This window comes from Dendropsophus ebraccatus, chromosome 1, assembly GCF_027789765.1.
Source record: "Dendropsophus ebraccatus isolate aDenEbr1 chromosome 1, aDenEbr1.pat, whole genome shotgun sequence".
Taxonomy (NCBI): Eukaryota; Metazoa; Chordata; class Amphibia; order Anura; family Hylidae; genus Dendropsophus; species Dendropsophus ebraccatus.
The window spans coordinates 218,361,627-218,381,240 of NC_091454.1; the positions used below are offsets into that span (position 1 = coordinate 218,361,627).

At 43.1% G+C, this 19,614-nt stretch overlaps 1 protein-coding gene across 6 annotated transcripts; it reads right to left on the reverse strand.

The window, feature by feature from the left end:
* Nucleotides 1-2,698: 2,698 nt before the first annotated feature.
* On the reverse strand, nucleotides 2,699-19,370 carry LOC138769856 (NXPE family member 3-like). 6 transcript variants are annotated; one of them, XM_069948572.1, is made up of 7 exons: nucleotides 18,639-19,370; nucleotides 17,869-17,966; nucleotides 16,967-17,461; nucleotides 14,432-14,652; nucleotides 9,887-9,957; nucleotides 7,399-7,614; nucleotides 2,699-4,908 (listed from the first exon to the last, which is right to left on the reverse strand). In XM_069948572.1, exons 2-7 carry the CDS (start codon nucleotides 17,923-17,925, stop codon nucleotides 4,376-4,378), a joined length of 1,593 nt encoding a protein of 530 aa, XP_069804673.1. In that variant the 5' UTR covers nucleotides 17,926-17,966; nucleotides 18,639-19,370; the 3' UTR covers nucleotides 2,699-4,375. The 6 variants fall into 6 exon arrangements, with proteins under 6 accessions (XP_069804673.1, XP_069804696.1, XP_069804681.1 ...); XM_069948595.1 differs by lacking the exon at nucleotides 17,869-17,966 and having other exon boundaries at nucleotides 16,967-17,450; nucleotides 18,639-19,369; XM_069948580.1 differs by lacking the exon at nucleotides 17,869-17,966 and having other exon boundaries at nucleotides 18,639-19,369.
* Between the last annotated feature and the right edge of the window lie 244 nt (nucleotides 19,371-19,614).

Here is a 19,614-nt window from a genome sequence, read left to right on the forward strand (position 1 = left end):
GCCTCTGATGGTCTGTACACATAACATGTTTATTTAATCATGGACTGTGCAAGTATAAACTCCTGTGTACGTGAATGTCAACGCGTACATCAGATTTTAACAACTCCATGCTACAACTCCTTTAAGAATGTTGAAAGTTAAATTGTTTTGCAATTTTATTTTCTCTTTTTTATTCTTCCATCTACACAGCCATATAAGGGCTCGTTTTTTGCTGGATCAAATGTAGTAACAACACCCTTAATTTTTACAATTTTTATCAATTTTACAGGAAGAAAAACATAGTTGTACCTCTGTGTTCCTGAAAATCTGGCAGACTTTGGATTTTTTTTATGGATTCTCCAGAATTCCCATATGATGAGATCTACAAGACTGGGAATACGCAATGTCTCTTCCATTATCCTTATTGTCTTTCTTGTTCTTATTGTCCTTTATCTCCCCCTACTCTTTTCTCTCACCCTTCGTCTTCTTTACTTTCTGGCCTCTTGGCTTTTATCTCCTTTACCCATTCCTTCTTTCTCTACATTACTGGATGGGGTCTCTGGTGAGGATCAGAGCATCTTATCTTCCGGCTGTGATGGTCCCAGAAGGCACAGCGCTTGTTTGTATAGTGTAACGCTGCCAGACAAGACTCACTAGTGGCATCAATGTCTTGTTCACTCCTCTGCTGTGCTCCATGCCCATCCTGGGGCTACTCGTGTTTTCCAGCATCTTCTTCCACCTTCTGCTGCAGTGACACATCTGGCCCCTAGGGTGCGCAGGCAGCCAACTGCTTTGTATTTATAGAGGCAGCTTGTCTCCACCTGCTACTACAGTCTGCCAATCAAGAAACACCTGCAACTATTTAAACTAACTCCAGCAGCCCCTCCCCTGCCTAAGCATTGTCGGAGTCTAGCATTCCAAGCGAAGGTGTCTGTCTGCTATTTCCCATGTATTCTGACCCATGCCTGTTCTTTGGATTACTTTTTCATCCTGACCCCTGTCTGTGCCATTTGCTTCTCCTGTTGCCAACTCAAATTGTCTGACCTGCCTCTAAAGCCGCCTGCCCTGACCCTTTGCCTGGTTCCCGTCTCATTCCTGGTACTCCTCTGCTAACAAACTGGCTTGCTGACCATGTATACTTGGCCTGTTTCCCAGACTCTCTGTGGTTCTTGGGAACCAGCTGCTGCTCACACCGGGACCACGCTTAGACTCTGCTCTCTGATGTGGCCCAAAGCCAAAACGGTTGAGTAAAACAGCAGCTTCACACTTGCTGTCTGTTACATATAGTCATATAGACATTTGTAAAATACTGGTACTTATCAGCACTAGCCATATAGAGAGTAATTTGACTTAATCATTAGCTATTCTTGTATTTATCATGGACTTTGGACCGCGTTGTCCGAGGTGACTCACTTCCTTCTGCCTTGTTGAAGACGCTAATGGCTTTTAGATGTTGAGTTTTTATGGCTTAACAGGTGGAGTTGCTACACCTAAATAAATAAACCACACAGTCAGTAAGCGGGTCATCTCAGGTCCTGGACCCTCTCATTCACTGGCCACCTTCTTTATCACTGGCCAAACCCAATAGACTCACTGCTGTCCCCATTTCTCTGTCTCCGTTCAAGCTCTGGAGGTCAGCGAAGATCCCCGCTCTGCCTCCACTACCCTGCTACAGTTCTGTTGACTTACAGGATCACCAATGAAGCCAAACATGAGACTTTTTATAGGCCTCCGATTCCATCTAGTGGACAGTGTAATGCCAGTCTACAACGCTACCATGTTATTTACGTGACCCAGACAGGGCTTCCAGGTGACTGCCTACAACCCAAGAAGAAGGTACAACCCATAATGGTGATTGACAACAATGGGGGAGATTTATCAAACATGGTGGAAAGTGAAACTGGCTCAGTTGTCCCTAGCAACCAATCAGATTCCACCTTTCATTTTCCAAAGACTCTGTAAGGAATGAAAGGTGGAATCTGATTGGTTGCTAGGGGCATCTAAGCCAGTTTCACTTTACACCATGTTTGATAAATCTCTCCCAATGTTCCCACCACCATTGTAAGGCAGGGTAGGGCAGCGCCACCGAAACAGTCCACCATACCAAGTGATTCCAAGTAATAAAACATCCACAACCATCACAACCATCCTGTCCATTACCTGGCGGTCACTTACACCCACTTATACAACTCCTGCCTCCTCCACCCTCATCTCATCTCTCTTTCACCTCAGGGAGATGGACACAGTGCAAGAAAATGAGGGAGAATTAGAGAGATGAACCTCTAGTAACGTCAAGTACCTTGTACTCAAATAAATTGCATCAAAGTACTATATACTGTACACAACACAGCAGTGCATTGACCCCCTATAGACATGGGGAGGGGTCCTTCCCAGGGAGTAGATATCAGATTTAAGGGCTTTTTACTCGGGATGATTATCGGCCAGGAGAGTTGCTAGAAACGCTCCTGTGGCCCATAATCGTGACATCAAACAGTTGAAAATGGGAAAATGCCCGATCCACGGGTGATCGTCTGTTTAGAACAGGCTTTAAAATTTATCATTGTGTGCCCAATAACAATAAAGGGAAACCATACTGATCAACAATTATTTGTGATCCCCACGGCCAAGAAATCGTCTAAAAGGACCCTTACCCACAATCACAACACCAAAAAAGAGAAACAGGGGTATGCGATATAAAGGAGCACTCCAGAGAAAGAAATAATACAAAATTGTTTATTGGAAATACCTAGAAAGTTAACATATACAGACACAAAGGTTGGCAGAGGAACAAAAAATCCCTACACATTAAAAACAATTAAAATTCCCAAAGGAAAAAACACCACACGGTATAGGGGACCCCCAGGGTAAGACCACGGTCCTACAATATAGCTCAACTAACCCTCATAAGTAAAGCACAATGCATATACAACCTAGTAGTAGAAAGAATTATCATAAAAAATATATAAGTAAGTGTATATAATTGTGTGTATATCAAATGAATAGTGATTAGAAAAAATGAGTGTCAAAAAAAAGGAAAATGGAAAAAACATCAAAAAACACATCACCAAATAGAGAGGGAGAGGGGCGATCCGTGGCTACCCACAATCACACCATCACAGTTTGTTACTACCAAGAGTTAGAGCTAATGCACACGTCCATAGAATTCTGTCCGTACATGGACGGGGTTCTTTGGACTGGACCTTTGGAGCTCCCCAGATCATGATTAATTATCATTTTGGGAGCTCCTATTTTTTTGAAGGTTGCGCTAGCGTACTGATACAGCCACTGACACTAGCGCAAACTTCTAAACTGTATAGGAGCCTCGACACCATAACTAATCATGATGCTGGGAGGTCCAAAGGTCCAGTCCGTAGAACACATCCATGTACGGACGGAATTCTATGGACGTGTGCATTAGCCCTTACCTGCAAACCTGCCACACTTGTGACTCTACTTAACCCTTAGTAATTAGGGGTCCCCATAGTTAATATAGGGCTTCCATCTGATGGGGGTGATTATCTACCTACTGGGGCATCTACCTAATGGGGGGTGGGAATTATACACCAACTGGCTACATCTACCTAATAGGGGGAAATTCCCAATGTACTGGGGGCATCTACCTGATGGGGTGGTTATTACCAACTAGGGGAATCTACCTAATGGGGAGGGGCTGCTCTAGGTGCACACCCACCAAAATCTGTCACCTTTTTCCTGGTGTACACTGTACTCGCCAAGAAGATGGGGAAGGGGTTATTGTATGCCTCAAAGAGTCCTTCTCCTCTCCTTGTGCGGAATTTACTGCAATTTATTCAGTATTTATTCAACCATCAACATCAGGTAGGTGTTTCTAGTGGGACACTTATTCTAGTGCACTTAGAAGGAAGATCCTAACTAGAGATAAGTGAATTTCTTTTCATTTGTTTTGGATACGATGACTGAATCGGCTGTCGGACGCTATATGGTCAGAGTATATTTGGTCTGCAGTTGAAGTTCCCTGGAGGAGTCATGTATGACACTCTTAGGGCTCGTGGAGTCTGTGAACCTTTATATAGGGAGGTCTTTTTCTTGTACCACTATCTGTAGTTAGGCCCGTCCTTGCACCCTTTTTGTAGTTAGGCAACCACATAGAAAAAAAAGAAAACAATAAACAAAATTCAGGTTAACATCTCCTCAGTGGTCCCATGATAGGAAGCTGGTCCACTACCTGCTGAATCCTCCTGGGAGAAGCAGCACAAATAGTGAAGTCCCCGCTAAGCTGGGGTGCTGAATACTTGACTGTAATCTCAACCACAGGCCTAAAAAAAGCCAGCAGTCTATAGGGGAAGTGATGTGATAGGAACTAATGGCTCAGTCTACTGACAGTTTTTCAGTCAATTACAGATAATTGTCATGTCTGTCATTGTGGACATATATAAGACAACATCAGGTCCACCTCGTTCTTGACGACTGGAGGTCCTGGGTGGATGTCATCTGGAAGATAGTGGCAGGATGTCATGTCCCAGGCATCCAGGATTATGACCCCTGACCCCTTGAAGGCTGCCCTCAGTAATATGTCCAGCTGAAGGGACAACCAGTCACTGCCGTATATTGTCTTATAACCCGTGTTTGCCGATTTGATGATCACCGTCGTTTGAGGACTTCGAAAAAGCAGGGACAGAATTGCTTGACGTAGCTTTTCTAGCCGTTCTAAGTAAACCCTCACAGGGTAGGTGGTAAAATGAGCCCATAGAGTCAGCACTATCACAGTGTGAGGTCCTCCACCAATCCCAGCCAAGTGAGCTGCTTCATAGTGAAGGTCAGCCATCATTGTCTTGGTAGTCCTTATAGGTAATCCATGGGCGCGCCATCGCATGACCAGACCAGCATCAGCATCTACGGCTATGAGAGGTCCTGACTGGTAGTTAATGTGCAGGTCTATCCTCTTGAGACCTTCAAGAGAATAAAAAACATTATTTTATACATACTTGGAATTTGATTACCAGTGTAAATTTTAAATTTAGTAGCTGTTCATTGGAACTCTTAATATAGAGCCCAAAAAGGTGTCAATTCAAGGGAAGGCGCCAATGTTAGGCATAAAGAAACAGGACAAGCCACACCTACATATATGAACACTCATAGGTTAATTTAGTACATTATCCAACAGTGTATCACTATTCTGCTTAGGTTGTGGCACAACACAGTATTTACACTGATTCAGCTGCATGAAACATAAGTTCTGACAGTGACAATATGTACAGTATACCATTGTTGAAATGTTTTGGTCAGCTTATGACCTTTATCAACCTGTATACATTGGTGGGTGGAGAATAATATGGAGTGGTGACAAAAATGTTTGTCTACAAAGCATGGCCAGAACCATGGGTACTTCAGCCTGTCCAGATACTTCAACCTGTGTCCAAGTGAATTTTCTTTTTCAGTAAAATGTAAATTTTTGGATCGGTAAAATTTATTAAAACTTCAGTTTTACTGGGTCAACTGTTATTAAAATATAGATTTTGTAAGGGCAATTATTTAGGGGTTGGGATTTTATTGGGACAAATTCTATTTAAATGTAAATTTTACTTTGTATTAATCTGTAAATTTTGCTGGGAAGAATTTTGTTAAAATTGAAATCATTGTGCTGATTCAACAGTGTGCATGATGTACATATTCTACAGTGCTTTAAAAAAAAAACATGGTCAGTTTCTACATTCTATCATAATATCCCATTATGTTTAATACAATAATTTTTTTTATATTTTTAAAAAATTTACAAAGGCAGCCATATAGAGCTGCCTATGCTCTACCTTAGTCATACTGTACTGACTACTGACTACTGTACTGAGTACTGTACTACTAACACCACCGACAGATACCCATGTCTATGTTTATCCATTATATGCCATTGTATTATTGTGTCTGCCATTGATAACCCTAAACAATACGTTTAACATTGTAATCCATCTCGAATTGTTAGTGCCACCAAAAATTGTATAAGTGTTTATACAGTGTTATACAGTGCTGTTACACCTCAGCCTGTGCCCATGCTTAAATATAACATTGTGTTGTTCAAACATTTACCCAGTGCCATTGCACTTCAGTCTGTGCCAAAGTGACTATTGAAATATTGGTGCCATACGCACATTGTTTTGCAGTTAATATGTATTGTTCTGTCAAGCATTTATACAGCATAGTTGAAGTTCAGTCTGTTCAAAGTGATCATTTAATTCTATTTGCAGATAGCACCATACACCCACTGGTTTGCATATCTCTAATTGTTAGCGCTGCTGAAATTTGTATTACAGTCATATTGCTTTTTGTCAGCTATTTATACTGTAACATTATTCTTCAGTGGGTGTCCAAGGGAAATTTAAAATCTTATTTTTATCTATGCTTGCTTTTATGTAACTCCTACATATTCCGCAGCTTTATACAGAAATTATCAATTTGTCATGACCAAAAAATTTTCCTTACTCTTTTGTGCTTTTTTTTTCCAAAATGTTTTTTTGTGTTTTTTTTGCAAAAACTAATAGTCCAGACGATTTTAAGAAACTTTGTAATTGGGTTTATTAGGCAAATATGCCATTATCTGCATTCAAAAAGCCTTTCCCCAGCCCCCCCCCCCCCCCTCCCTCCTCTCTCTCTCATTTATTGCTCATTATCAGGAAATCTCGACTGGTTTACATCAGATGAGTCCTATGTAACCTATGGAGAGGGGAGGGAGGAGATTAGTCAGCAGCAGAGAACAAAGGATTACACAGCAGAACTGTGTGAAAGCTGCTATTCAGAGGTCAGAGAAGTCAGTGCTGACTTCAGAGGAGATAGCCCGGTGATGTAGCTGTAAATTAACTCTTTGTTGTCCTGTTTTGGTGCCTCATCTCCCTCCACCCCTCCCCTCTCCATAGACAACCATGAAGACAGGGGGGAGAGCTTCAAACTGCTTTTTCATGATAAAAATGCATTTTTCTAATAAACCCAATTTCAAAGTTTCTTAAAACCACCAATTAATTGACAGTGACACTTTAAGGTTTACAAATTACCAGCCTGCATTTATAGACACCAACAGGCATCTCCACCCAAAACCGGAAAGAGATAATTTTGGGACCTTCTTTTATTTTTATTTTTTTCAAAATGATGGTCGCCCAAAAAGACCAAAGGGAAAGGGGCCAAAAAAGATGTTTTGTGCGAATGTGGCCTATAAGTGGTAAGGATTGTTCGCTTTCTTTTAATCTATATATATATAACATATAAAGAATGTTTTTATACATTCACAGTTTCTCCTCTGCTATCATTGTCTCACCCTGCATGCAAACACGTAGATATACACATATATACTCACTGTTGTGTTGTTCTCAAATTTTGGGTGCAACAAGCTTAAGGGGAAAAAACGAGCTAAATACCATGGTGGAAGATGTCTGGAGAGTAAAGTGAATTTCTTACTGGGAATAAATCTCTCCAGATATTCAAACCACTGGCGGAGAGTTGAGTCTCCAAACATGTGGATGTCTTTCCCTTTAAGGCAGGTGAGAGCGTCCACAGGTCGAGGGAAATGGCGTCCTAAGCATGTGAGTGATGTCCAGCTATCATTATAATAGAACCCAGAGGGCCGCCGAGGCTCCTGGCCAGGCCTGCAGACCGAGAGGTTAGAGGTGAGGCCTACAAAACAAAGGAGAGGTGAGGATGAGATGGGGAGAAAGTGAAATAAAAATTTTATCTGAACTTCCGACAGATTTATATATATTAGGAAAGGGTATAAAAAAATTCTTCTACATTCTTATATATAAGGAGCAGTATTATAGTAGTTATATTCTTGTATATAGGGGCAGTATTATATTAGTTATATTCCTGTATATAGGAGTAGTATTATAGTAGTTATATTCTTGTATATAGAAGTATTATAGTAGTTATATTCTAGTATATAGGGAGCAGTATTATAGTAGTTATATTCCTGTATATAGGAACAGTATTATAGTAGTTATATTCTTGTATATAGGAGCAGTATTATAGTAGTTATATTCCTGTATATAGGGGGCAGTATTATAGTAGTTATATTCCTGTATATAGGAGCAGTATTATAGTAGTTATATTCTTGTATATAGGGGCAGTATTATATTAGTTATATTCCTGTATATAGGAGTAGTATTATAGTAGTTATATTCCTGTATATAGGAGCAGTATTATAGTAGTTATATTCTTGTATATAGGGGCAGTATTATAGTAGTTATATCCCTGTGTATAGGAGCAGTATTATAGTAGTTATAAACTGGAGAGAATGGAACGGCTGCACATCCCATCTATGGCTGATACTAATGCCGCTAGGCCTATATTAAAAATCAACACCAGAGTGTCTGTATATGAATTGATCAAGCCATATTGCCCCGTGTACCACCGTGCAGGTCCTCTGTTCCACACGGGTCCCTACGCTAACTCCACACCGTGTCGGTCAGCGACCGCCAACCCCGCAAAGCGTGCACGTGCAGGGAAGGGGCAATATGGCTTGATCAATTCATATACAGACACTCTGGTGTTGATTTTTAATATAGGCCTAGCGGCATTAGTATCAGCCATAGATGGGATGTGCAGCCGTTCCATTCTCTCCAGTTCGTGTTTCACAGTTCTCCCTATCTGAACAGCTAGCACTCCTTTATAAGACCCACATGACCAAAATTAGCAGGATATGCCTGTGCTCACATGTCTGGACCCTATGTCTTCCCCATTCTGTGAGAGCAGCAATGGTAAGTGTAATACCATATCCATACTTGTGTCGTTTGGGGGCAGCCTTCCCCGCCGGTGGTGCTGGCCGGGTTTTGGTGGGGCTTTTTGGGTCTGGTCCTGTGACATTGGGGTTGCGGGGCCGTTCCATGGCCTCCCTTCCCTGCACGTGCACGCTTTGCGGGGTTGGCGGTCGCTGACCGACACGGTGTGGAGTTAGCGTAGGGACCCGTGTGGACCAGAGGACCTGCGCGGTGGTACACGGGGCAATATGGCTTGATCAATTCATATACAGACACTCTGGTATTGATTTTTAATATAGGCCTAGCGGCATTAGTATCAGCCATGGATGGGATGTGCAGCCGTTCCATTCTCTCCAGTTTGTATTATAGTAGTTATATTCTTGTATATAGGAGCAGTATTATAGTAGTTATATTCCTGTGTATAGGAGAAGTATTATAGTAGTTATATTCTTGTATATAGGGGGCAGTATTATAGTAGTTATATTCTTGTATATAGGGGGCAGTATTATAGTAGTTATATTCCTGTATATAGGAGCAGTATTATAGTAGTTATATTCTTGTATATAGGGTGCAGTATTATAGTAGTTATATTCTTGTATATAGTAGCAGTATTATAGTAGTTATATCCCTGTATATAGGAGCAGTATTATAGTAGTTATATTCTTGTATATAGGAGCAGTATTATAGTAGTTATATTCCTGAATATAGGAGCAGTATTATAGTAGTTATATTCTTGTAAATAGGAGCAGTATTATAGTAGTTATATTCTTGTATATAGGAGCAGTATTATAGTAGTTATATTCCTGTATATAGGGCGCAGTATTATAGTAGTTATATTCTTGTATATAGGGGGCAGTATTATAGTAGTTATATTCTTGTATATAGGAGCAGTATTATAGTAGTTATATTCTTGTATATAAGAGCAGTATTATAGTAGTTATATTCTTGTATATAGGAGGCAGTATTATAGTAGTATATTATTGTATATAGGAGCAGTATTATAGTAGTTATATTTTTGTATATAAGAGCAGTATTATAGTAGTATATTATTGTATATAGGAGCAGTATTATAGTAGTTATATTCTTGTATATAGTAGTTATATTCTTGTATCTAGGGAGTAGTATCATTGTAGTTATATTCTTGTACATAAAGTAAGTATAGATGTACAGTGTATAACCCTAATGGATCTTACCTACTGAGCTGTTATCAGAAATTACACTGATTGGAGCTACTGAGCCAGGGATAATCTTGTTGATGATGGAACTGGAAGAAAACAATAATCAACGAATATACAATCAGCCAAAACAAAAACTGTTTTCTTTCTCTTCTTACACGTTGGCAAAAGTGTCTCACTCTTTTGTCACAGGTTAGGATAGGAGGCCGCTGTTCCTTCCTCCAACCACTAGATGTCACACTCTCACAGCACAGCTGCAGCTAACCTTAGATCTAGCTACACACACTTTGCCCTTTCTTATGGTAACAGCTTCCCTGTAGCTAGTTAGTTAGTGCCTGGCTTCAGGACAGGCAGAATGTGTATGTAGTTGTTCCTGCAAGCTAGCTACCCAACCACCATAGGTTTCTAGACTAGACCCCTAGAGAAAATGGAGACAAGGAAGTGGATTTACTTTCTAAAACAGGATAGTCGATCACCTTAGAGAAAAAGGGAGAGGTTACTCAAGACTGTACCTGCAGTAGAGCACAGTGCCAGCAAGCCGCTCTCTATGGAAAAGACGCTCAGCTTAGTAGGACACTACAAGCCAGCTCAACCCAGAGCAGAGACCTGGGACTCGTACTACCCCGGTAGGACAGAAACTCGACACTGTGGGGCAGAGGGCGGCTAGGTAAGATAACTGGGACTCATCCATTCATGAGTACGAATATGTATTCAACACTCTAGAGACATTCACCACATCCTGTCAGAGTACATAGTGCGTTAGGCAAGGGCCCTCCTATCCATGACACCTGTTTCTTCTATCAACTCACCTATCTGTTGTAGTATTATTAATGATAATTTTTGCACTAAGTACCTGAGTGCTGTTTGTAACTGTTTTTCACTAAAATACATTTTTTAAGTAAAGTTTGAAAGTTGTTTAACCCCCTCCCGCCGCCGCACTGTTAATTATTGTCACTGCAGCCTATGCCCGATGCTGCTGCGTCGTTAATTAACGATCCAGGATGACACAGGCACTGGAGCTGCGCCTGTGTCATCCGCGGCAGGTCCCGGCCATCAGTGATGGCCGGGGACCGTCCGCAACTCTCGGCATGGAAGCCGCGCTCCGGTGCTGGGAGTTAATCCTATAGATACTGAAGTCCGCATGACCGCAGCATCTATAGGGCTCCAGACAGAGAATTCTCCCTCTACAGAGAGAGAATTCTCTGTCTGCTGTCCATCGGGGCTCTGTGAAGTGATCGCAGAGCCCCGATGGTAGCCATGGAAATCAGAAGCCACAGGCTTCTGGTTTTTCGGGATACGGAAGCTTGCTGGGGTTGGGAGGGAAGGCTGGGCACGCGGGCCATGCGCCCCTGAGCTCTGCCCCCTCTCTCCCCTGACGCAGTTACAAGCTAGTAACAGCGGCAGGGGACAGCAGAGAGGGGACAGACACAGGGACATCAGTTTATGGGATAGTATGATCCAATAAGCTGATGTCCTAAAACGACAAAGTTGTTTAACCCCCTCCCACCGCTGCACTGTTAATTAATGTCACTGCAGCCCATGCCCGATGTTGCAGCGAGGTTAATTAACGATCCAGGATGACACAGGCGCAGGAGCTGCGCCTGTGTCATCCGTGGCAGGTCCCGGCCGTCAGTGATAGCCGGGGACCCGCCGCAACTCCCAGCACGGGAGCAGCGCTCTGGTGCTGAGAGTTAACCAAATAGATACTGCGGTCTGCACAACCGCAGCATCTATAGGGCTCCAGACAGAGAATTCTCCCTCTATAGAGAGAGAATTCTCTGTCCGCTGTCCATCGGGGCTTTGCAATGTGATCGCAGAGCCCCGATGGTAGCCATGGAAACCAGAAGCTTCAGGCTTCCGGTTTTCCTGGCTACGGAAGCTGGTGGGGGCGGGGAGGGAAGGCTGGGCACGCGGGGTGCGCGCCCCTGAGCTCTGCCCCCTCTCTCCCCTGTGGCAGTTACAAGCTAGTAACAGTGGCAGGGGACAGCGGAGAGGGGACAGACACAGGGACATCAGCTTATGGGATGGTATGATCCCATAAAGCGAGGAATCAATGACCCTAGGTCGTGAAAGGGTTAAAGTGGGACTCTACCGCCGCACTTGCACCTACACCTCGCACATCACCTTAGTTCAAACCGAGGTTCAGTTGCCGTGTCTCCTGGGGGTAGGTGTTGTTTAAGAACATGTCTATCCAGCTTCCCATATCTTCCCTCAAAAAATTCTATATTCCATTATGAATGTCTTATGACATTAGAAGAAATCTAGACCTCTAGGTGAAATTTGATTTATTGCCTGTCTATCTTGTAATACTATAAAGCGGTACTATTAGATCAACTCGTGATTAGAGAGAGGCAAAGTTTTCAAAAAAAAAAATTTATATTCCACGTTCAAAAACTTTTGGCATAAAATTGGCGAACTTGCAAACCGAACCCTAACAAACAGCACCAAAACAGCCTAACAATTGTTTAGCTGTTTTATGGTTCAAAATATTTTTATTCACAAAAATTTTTCATACAAGAAACACACAGTCATATTGGCAATGAACAAAGGATGGAGCCATACAGCTATGTGTGCACATCATCAAGTGCAGCAAGAACGCGATCCATAGTGTTAAACAATATTACCAATGAAAGCGCGATGAAAACAGAACGCGCAACACTCTAATGTAGGCCGTACCCAGTGCACTCCCCCCAATCTGAGGAGTTCATCACACATTAAAGATAGAATTAAAAGGAGAAAGCAAGGAAAATGGGAGGCCGCGCTTATATTCTGCAACACATCATTGTGCCTAAATGATATGAATAATAATACCTTTGCCCTAACCAAAAGGCAAGAGAAATAGTAAAAACCAATAACTCGAAAAAAAAGGGAGGGGAAAACCCCAACCAACCACATATAACAAGACAAACATATATACAAGGGGGAAGGGGGAGATGGAAACACAAAGGGGATAAGAAAGGGAAGGAAAGGAGGGGTGAGGGAAATGCTCTCACCGTACCCGGTCAGTCAGGTCCCAGGTATCCATAGGAAGTCACAGCCTACCCCCTCAGAGCGTAGACCCCGCCAGCCATGTGGCAAGCTCCGGAGAGGCTTTAAAGAGAATCCATGATCTCCATTTACTATTAAATTTGGCCCCTGTATTGTGTTCTTCTGATCTCAACTCCTCCATACGCATGATCAGGTTAAAGGCCTCCACCCAGTTGCTTCGGGAGGGGGGAGCCTGTGACTTTCACAATCTCGGTATAATCTGCCTGGTCGCCACCAAGAAATACCCCAGAAGGTCCCTCTTGATTTTGGAGAGAGGGCCAGGCAGCACCGAGAGAAGAGCCATTTCTGGGGTAAAGGTTATGGATGCCCCTGTGACCTTGTTGTATAGGTCCTGAACCCCTTTTCACAATGAGGCTACCGGTGCGCAGGACCACCATATATGCTTCATGGAACCCACCGCCGAGGCACATCTCCAGCACTGGTTGGATACTGAGGGATACATTTTATGTAATTTTTCTGGTGTCCTATACCATTGGGTCAGAATTTTATAGTTAAGTTCCTGAAGTCTACTGGATACTGATAATTTATGTGTCAAGATAAAAGATTTTGACCATTCTTCTTCGGTAAGCTCTCTACCAAGTTCTCCGTGCCAGGCGGTCTGGAACCCCAAGGGCAGGTCCCCTGTCCCTTCAGAAATAAGAATGCCATATATCAATGAAATGGTGTGCGTAGGGGCCTCAGTGGCCACACAGAGATGTTCGAATGATGTCAAGGAAGCCGTCAACACCGCCCAGGGAGCCAAGGACCTAGTTTTCCCCTTCAGCTGGAGATAATGGAGCCACATGCCCCCCCGCATGGGTCCGTCGCCCCTGATATCATTCAAGGGTCGAACCCCCGTCTGACACATCACATCTCGTATCCTCGGCGTGACAGAGTCCCCTCCGGGGAATAGGGGAGAGCCACTTAAAAACTGAGGGAAGTGTGGGTTCCCTAGCAGTGGGGTGAGTGGGCCAGGGATAGTGGCAAAGCCATTTTTAACTGAAAAGCGTCTCCAGGCCCTAAGAAGGGTGGACAGCATAGGCGATGTTTAGCTGTTTTAATGCAGTTTTAGTGCAATACTTACCTGTCCGTGCTCCTCCGGTGTCCATGTCTGTTTCCCCGTACATCCAGCCCGCCAGCCAATTATTGACTGAGACAGGACAGTACCACAGCCAGTGATTGGTTGAGCGGGTTGTCACTCCCCAGACAAGACTGACAGCCTGATCAGCCAATCACTGGCTGCAGCACTGTCCTGTCTCAGTCAATAATTAGCTGAGCGGGCTGGATGTACGGGGATACAGAAGCGGGACAGCGGCACTGGCAGGTGAACATATCATTTAAAAAAAAAAATGTTTCAAATGTTTCACTTCATCATCAAAGCAAATATTTGCAGACTTCACAGCGAATCCATCTTCACTCATCCCTACTTGCGATGTTATGGTTGCACACTGTACAAACGCTTACCCTGATGATACAACACACCACCATGAGTGGTTAGCAGGAGTTTAGGATGTCATTGGCCAAAGCTACACTCACCCACTCAGTAAAGAGTCCTCAAGATGGTTTGTCACTCTGCGGTATCCACCCATGGAGTGATAGACCAGGGAGTTACACGGCATCTTCTGTGGTCGCACGCACTGCCAGATGTCTCCACTTACAGGGTCCTTATATGTGCACACGTCCTGTCCTGACACCTCCAGGTTACACTCCGTCACCGCATTGCTGCCATCAAACTCAAAGTACCCACTAAAATACACCTGCAAAGGGGAAGCATAGAATAAGATTACCAAGGAAGAAAGAACTAGAATATTGTCACTAAATCTTCTTCCATCTACCCTGAAAGTCATAGAAAATACATAAAATATGCTATAGTAACTGTAGTTTTGCTTATGCAACCATTATTATAGTAGTTATATTCTTGTATATAGGGGCAGTATTATAGTAGTTATATTCCTGTATATAGGAGCAGTATTATAGTAGTTATATTCTTGTATATAGGAGCAGTATTATAGTAGTTATATTCCTGTATATAGGAGCAGTATTATAGTAGTTATATTCTTGTATATAGGAGCAGTATTATAGTAGTTATGGTTCAGGAAAGAAAAAGAGTGCTGCACCTCACACCTATGGCTGATACTAGTACCTCTCCGCTGCATAAAAAACATCAGAATTCTGTATGTGAATTGATCAAGCCACACTGATACACATGGGTCCCTACACTAAGTCCACACTGTGCCAGTCAGCGACCACCACCCCCGCAGGCGTGCACAGTCAGGGAAGGGAGGCCATGGAACGGCCCTGCAACCCCCATGCCACAGGACCAGACCCAAAAATGCCACACCAAAACCCAGCCAGCATCACCGGCGGAGGAAGCTGCCCCCAAACAGCACAAGTCTGGATAAGGTATTGCACTCACCATAGCTATCAAAGATAGAATGGGACAGACAGGGGGATTAAAACCATGAGCACTCAGGTGATTCCTGCTAATTGCGGTCATGTGGGTCTCACCAGGAGGAGTGCAAAACACAGAGAAAAGAGAGAAACAAAATAAGGTTCAGGGAAGAAAAAGAGTGCTGCACCTCACACCTATGGCTGCTCTCCCCATTCTGTGAGAGCAGCAATGGTAAGTGTAATACCATATCCATACTTGTGTCGTTTGGGGGCAGCCTTCCCCGCCGGTGGTGCTGGCCGGGTTTTGGTGGGTTTTTTTTGGGTCTGGTCCTGTGACATGGGGGTTGCAGGGCCGTTCCATTGCCCCCCTTCCCTGCATGTGCACGCTTTGCGGGGTTGGCGGTCGCTGACCGACACGGTGTGGAGTTAGCGTAGGGACCCGTGTGGAACAGAGGACCTGCGCGGTGGTACACGGGGCAATATGGCTTGATCAATTCATATACAGACACTCTGGTGTTGATTTTTAATATAGGCCTAGCGGCATTAGTATCAGCCATAGATGGGATGTGCAGCCGTTCCTTTCTCTCCAGTTCGTGTTTTACAGTTCTCCCTCTCTGAACAGCTCGCACTCCTTTATAGGACCCACATGACCAAAGTTAGCAGGGTGTGCCTGTGCTCGCATGTCTGGACCCTATGTCTTCCCCATTCTGTGAGAGCAGCAATGGTAAGTGTAATACCATATCCATACTTGTGTCGTTTGGGGGCAGCCTTCCCCGCCGGTGGTGCTGGCTGGGTTTTGGTGGGGCTTTTTGGGTCTGGTCCTGTGACATTGGGGTTGCAGGGCCGTTCCGTGGCCTCCCCTCCCTGCACGTGCACGCTTTGCGGGGTTGGCGGTCGCTGACCGACACTGTGTGGAGTTAGCGTAGGGACCCGTGTGGACCAGAGGACCTGCGCGGTGGTACACGGGGCAATATGGCTTGATCAATTCATATACAGAAACTCTGGTGTTGATTTTTAATATAGGCCTAGCGGCATTAGTATCAGCCATAGATGAGATGTGCAGCGGTTCCATTCTCTCCAGTTCATTATAGTAGTTATATTCATGTACATAGGAGCAGTATTATAGTGGTTATATTCCTGTATATAGGGGGCAGTATTATAGTAGTTATATACATGTACATAGGAGCAGTATTATAGTAATTATATTCTTGTATATAGGAGCAGTATTATAGTAGTTATATTCCTGTACATAGGAGCAGTATTATAGTAGTTATATTCGTGCACATAGGAGCAGTATTATAGTAATTATATTCTTGTATATAGGAGCAGTATTATAGTAGTTATATTCCTGTACATAGGAGCAGTATTATAGTAGTTATATTAGTGCACATAGGAGCAGTATTATGCTTAATATTAATCAATGTTTTCAACAAAAGGACTGCATTACAAAAGTTTTATTATAAGCCTTGAGATGTGGCACTTGAAGCAGTCGGTACTTCATTTTATGTACTTTATTTGCATTACTCAGTAGGGAGATAAAATAGGAATGTGATATAGATTTTTTTATATACATTTATACCCATTATTTCTCCGTGTGACAAGAATAGCTGAAAGACCTTTCGTACACCTTATATCTTACAAGCTATGACAACTAATTTCCTTGAATTTACTCTCTTGTACCTTTCCTGGAGAATCTTCTCGTTTCTTCTTCAGGACATAAACAGCTTCACTGGAGTGAATGAGCCTGATCTGGACTTGGGCTTCTCCGGCCCATGGAAGAAGGAACGTGACCAAGTAGCTGCCATTTCTATAGTCCGTCACATGTCCGGTCACTCCGGCTTTCAGTGCCGGTGAGTGTAGTTTGGCCTGAAAGAAGTCTCCACCATATTGCTTTGGTTGACCATTGTGGTTCCGAGCGGTGATGATCACTTCCAGTTTCTCCCCGGTTCTATAGACTTCCCGTGGATTCAGCAGATAGTAATTACAATGTGTAGGACTGGTGGAGAAGCTATAGTCTCTGACAGGAGTCGGGGGTCCCGGCCAGTCAATCGGTTTTAAAAGATTTTGGAAATTGAAGGTAATAGTTGGGAGGGAGGTCATAGGAGTATTGTGCCTCATAGAGGTTGGTGATTTATATGTGTCCAAGGAATCCTTAGTTAGGAACCTGAAAACAAACTAAAAGCAATATTAGCTGTAAAATGTAATAAACATTAATAGGCTTAATAACTTACAGTATTTTCTGAAACTTTGAGAAACAGGTCCCTGTGTCTTGTAGGTTGCAGTCAGGGAGAACTATCCGGTTGTTCATCATACCCTTGTTCTTATGTCGATAGAAGAGGTGCAGATCATATTCAGCTCTTTGTCATAGAGAACTCTGCAGAGATTCATAGCTGTCCAGTCTGACCACTGGAGGCAGGGAGGGAAGCTGAACACATTCAGCTTCCTGGCAGGACAAATCTCATCATGCTGAACGGACAAAACTTTGCCTTCCCAAGTACAATAGGAATTGGAATTTTGGGACAGGTGGAGCACCAAAGGTTCCCTATCCCTGAACTATGGCGTGTAAGGGTAATGATACTTACCCCTCCAACACATGCCAAACCCAGAACCATCGCCAGCCACTTCAGCTTCACATTCATGATGCAAATACACTAAGTGAGGAACTAACATTCTGGGATCACTGCAATAAAACATTACAAAACAAACTGCAATAAAACACTAAAACATTGGTTCCAGATCATGACGTACTTGACAACACAAAGGGCATGTGATGTGGAAATAAACAGTACGTAGATAAAAAAAAATGTGGCTCTCACCCTAGATGATTTTTTTTTTTTTAAATGACTCCATGGCATGGTTGTTGGATGGAGACCTGCAGAGTAACGTCAGGCATGAGAAGAAGCTAATGAGAGTTGGTGCGTGAAACGGCTGTTGCCTGTAGGTCTCAATCCCACAAACGTGCTATTGCCGTGACCTGGGGTAGCACTAGGCTTTGTAAGGGTAGCACTAGGTGTGTGTGGGTGCAGGTGAGGTGGGTAATAATAAGCACAGAGTCCAGCACTTAACCAGAATAACTTGTACTTAAAAACTCTTTAGTGCAATACAGTTAAGACTCTTTGAAGGTGGAAGTGCACCAAAAACAATCATAAAAATGCAATGTCCTTTCCCTTGATGGACAACACAGGAGTATTAACGTGGGTACTTGAAATGTAAATAGTAGGTTTCTTGAGTAGAATAGGTTAAAAAGTGTATCTTGAGTAGAATAGATTAAAGGACTGTTATGGGGCTCTGCCTATGTAGTACAGGATGACTTGTGGTGTGACTTTGTGTAGGAGAAGAATCTCATACTTACAGTTAAGAATAGGAAGAGAAGAAGACCTCCTTTTGCCAGAAGAGCCAACCAAGTGTCAGGTCTGGTAGTACGGGTCCCAGGTTTGAACGACTGGGTATAGCTAACCACTCAAGGTTTCCTGAGTAGACCAAGCAAGGATCAATGCAGATCAAAGCTGCTGGTGGGTCCATAGATTAAACACAACCATCAAGGTCCCCGGTCATGATAAACTGGGTTCTAACCTGGGGAATTAAGGGATCACAAGAGTACATGGAAGTTTTGGTGATGTCCTTCGAACCAATTTTGGTAATTTCTATGACATGTCGCATTCTCTTGCTGGAAGATCCCATGTGTCCCAGAGAAGACCATAAGCATGTATGGGTCTACATGATGTACAGGGATTTTCTTATGGATGAGTGGTCCAGAGAATGCCACAAGAATATCCCCCAGACCATAACGCTGCCCCCACCAGCTTGTGTTCTTCCAGCAATGGCTGCCGGGTGGTTGTTTCCTGATGTTTCTTTCCTGGCACTCTATCGTCCATTCATTTAATGAACCAGAAAATCTAAATTCTTTATAATGATTAATAGCTGGAACCAAATCCTTTTGTCAATATACTATATCTTAGACGTCTGCCATTAGCTTCTTGCTTTATGGATACAGAAGTTGTCTATGATCCCACTATGGCATCATAGCGAAAAAGCATCCATCTGTTAATATTGACGTCCGCAAAAAGTGATCATGATATAGTGCAGCACAAAGTAGTAGTAGTAGGATTGTAGCCACAAGCTGTGTTTGACAAGGATTTATGACCATAAGAATAATGTGTCCCGGCTCTCATAACGCCTATAAGACATTAATGATTAACCTACGGAACTGTGTTGCCCTGTGTTTGGGTATATGATCTTATATGAGATAATAACTCATAAATTTTAAAGCCCTGTTTATGGGAAAAAAATATATTTTACAATGTGAGGAGTGGCAGACGTACCAAATA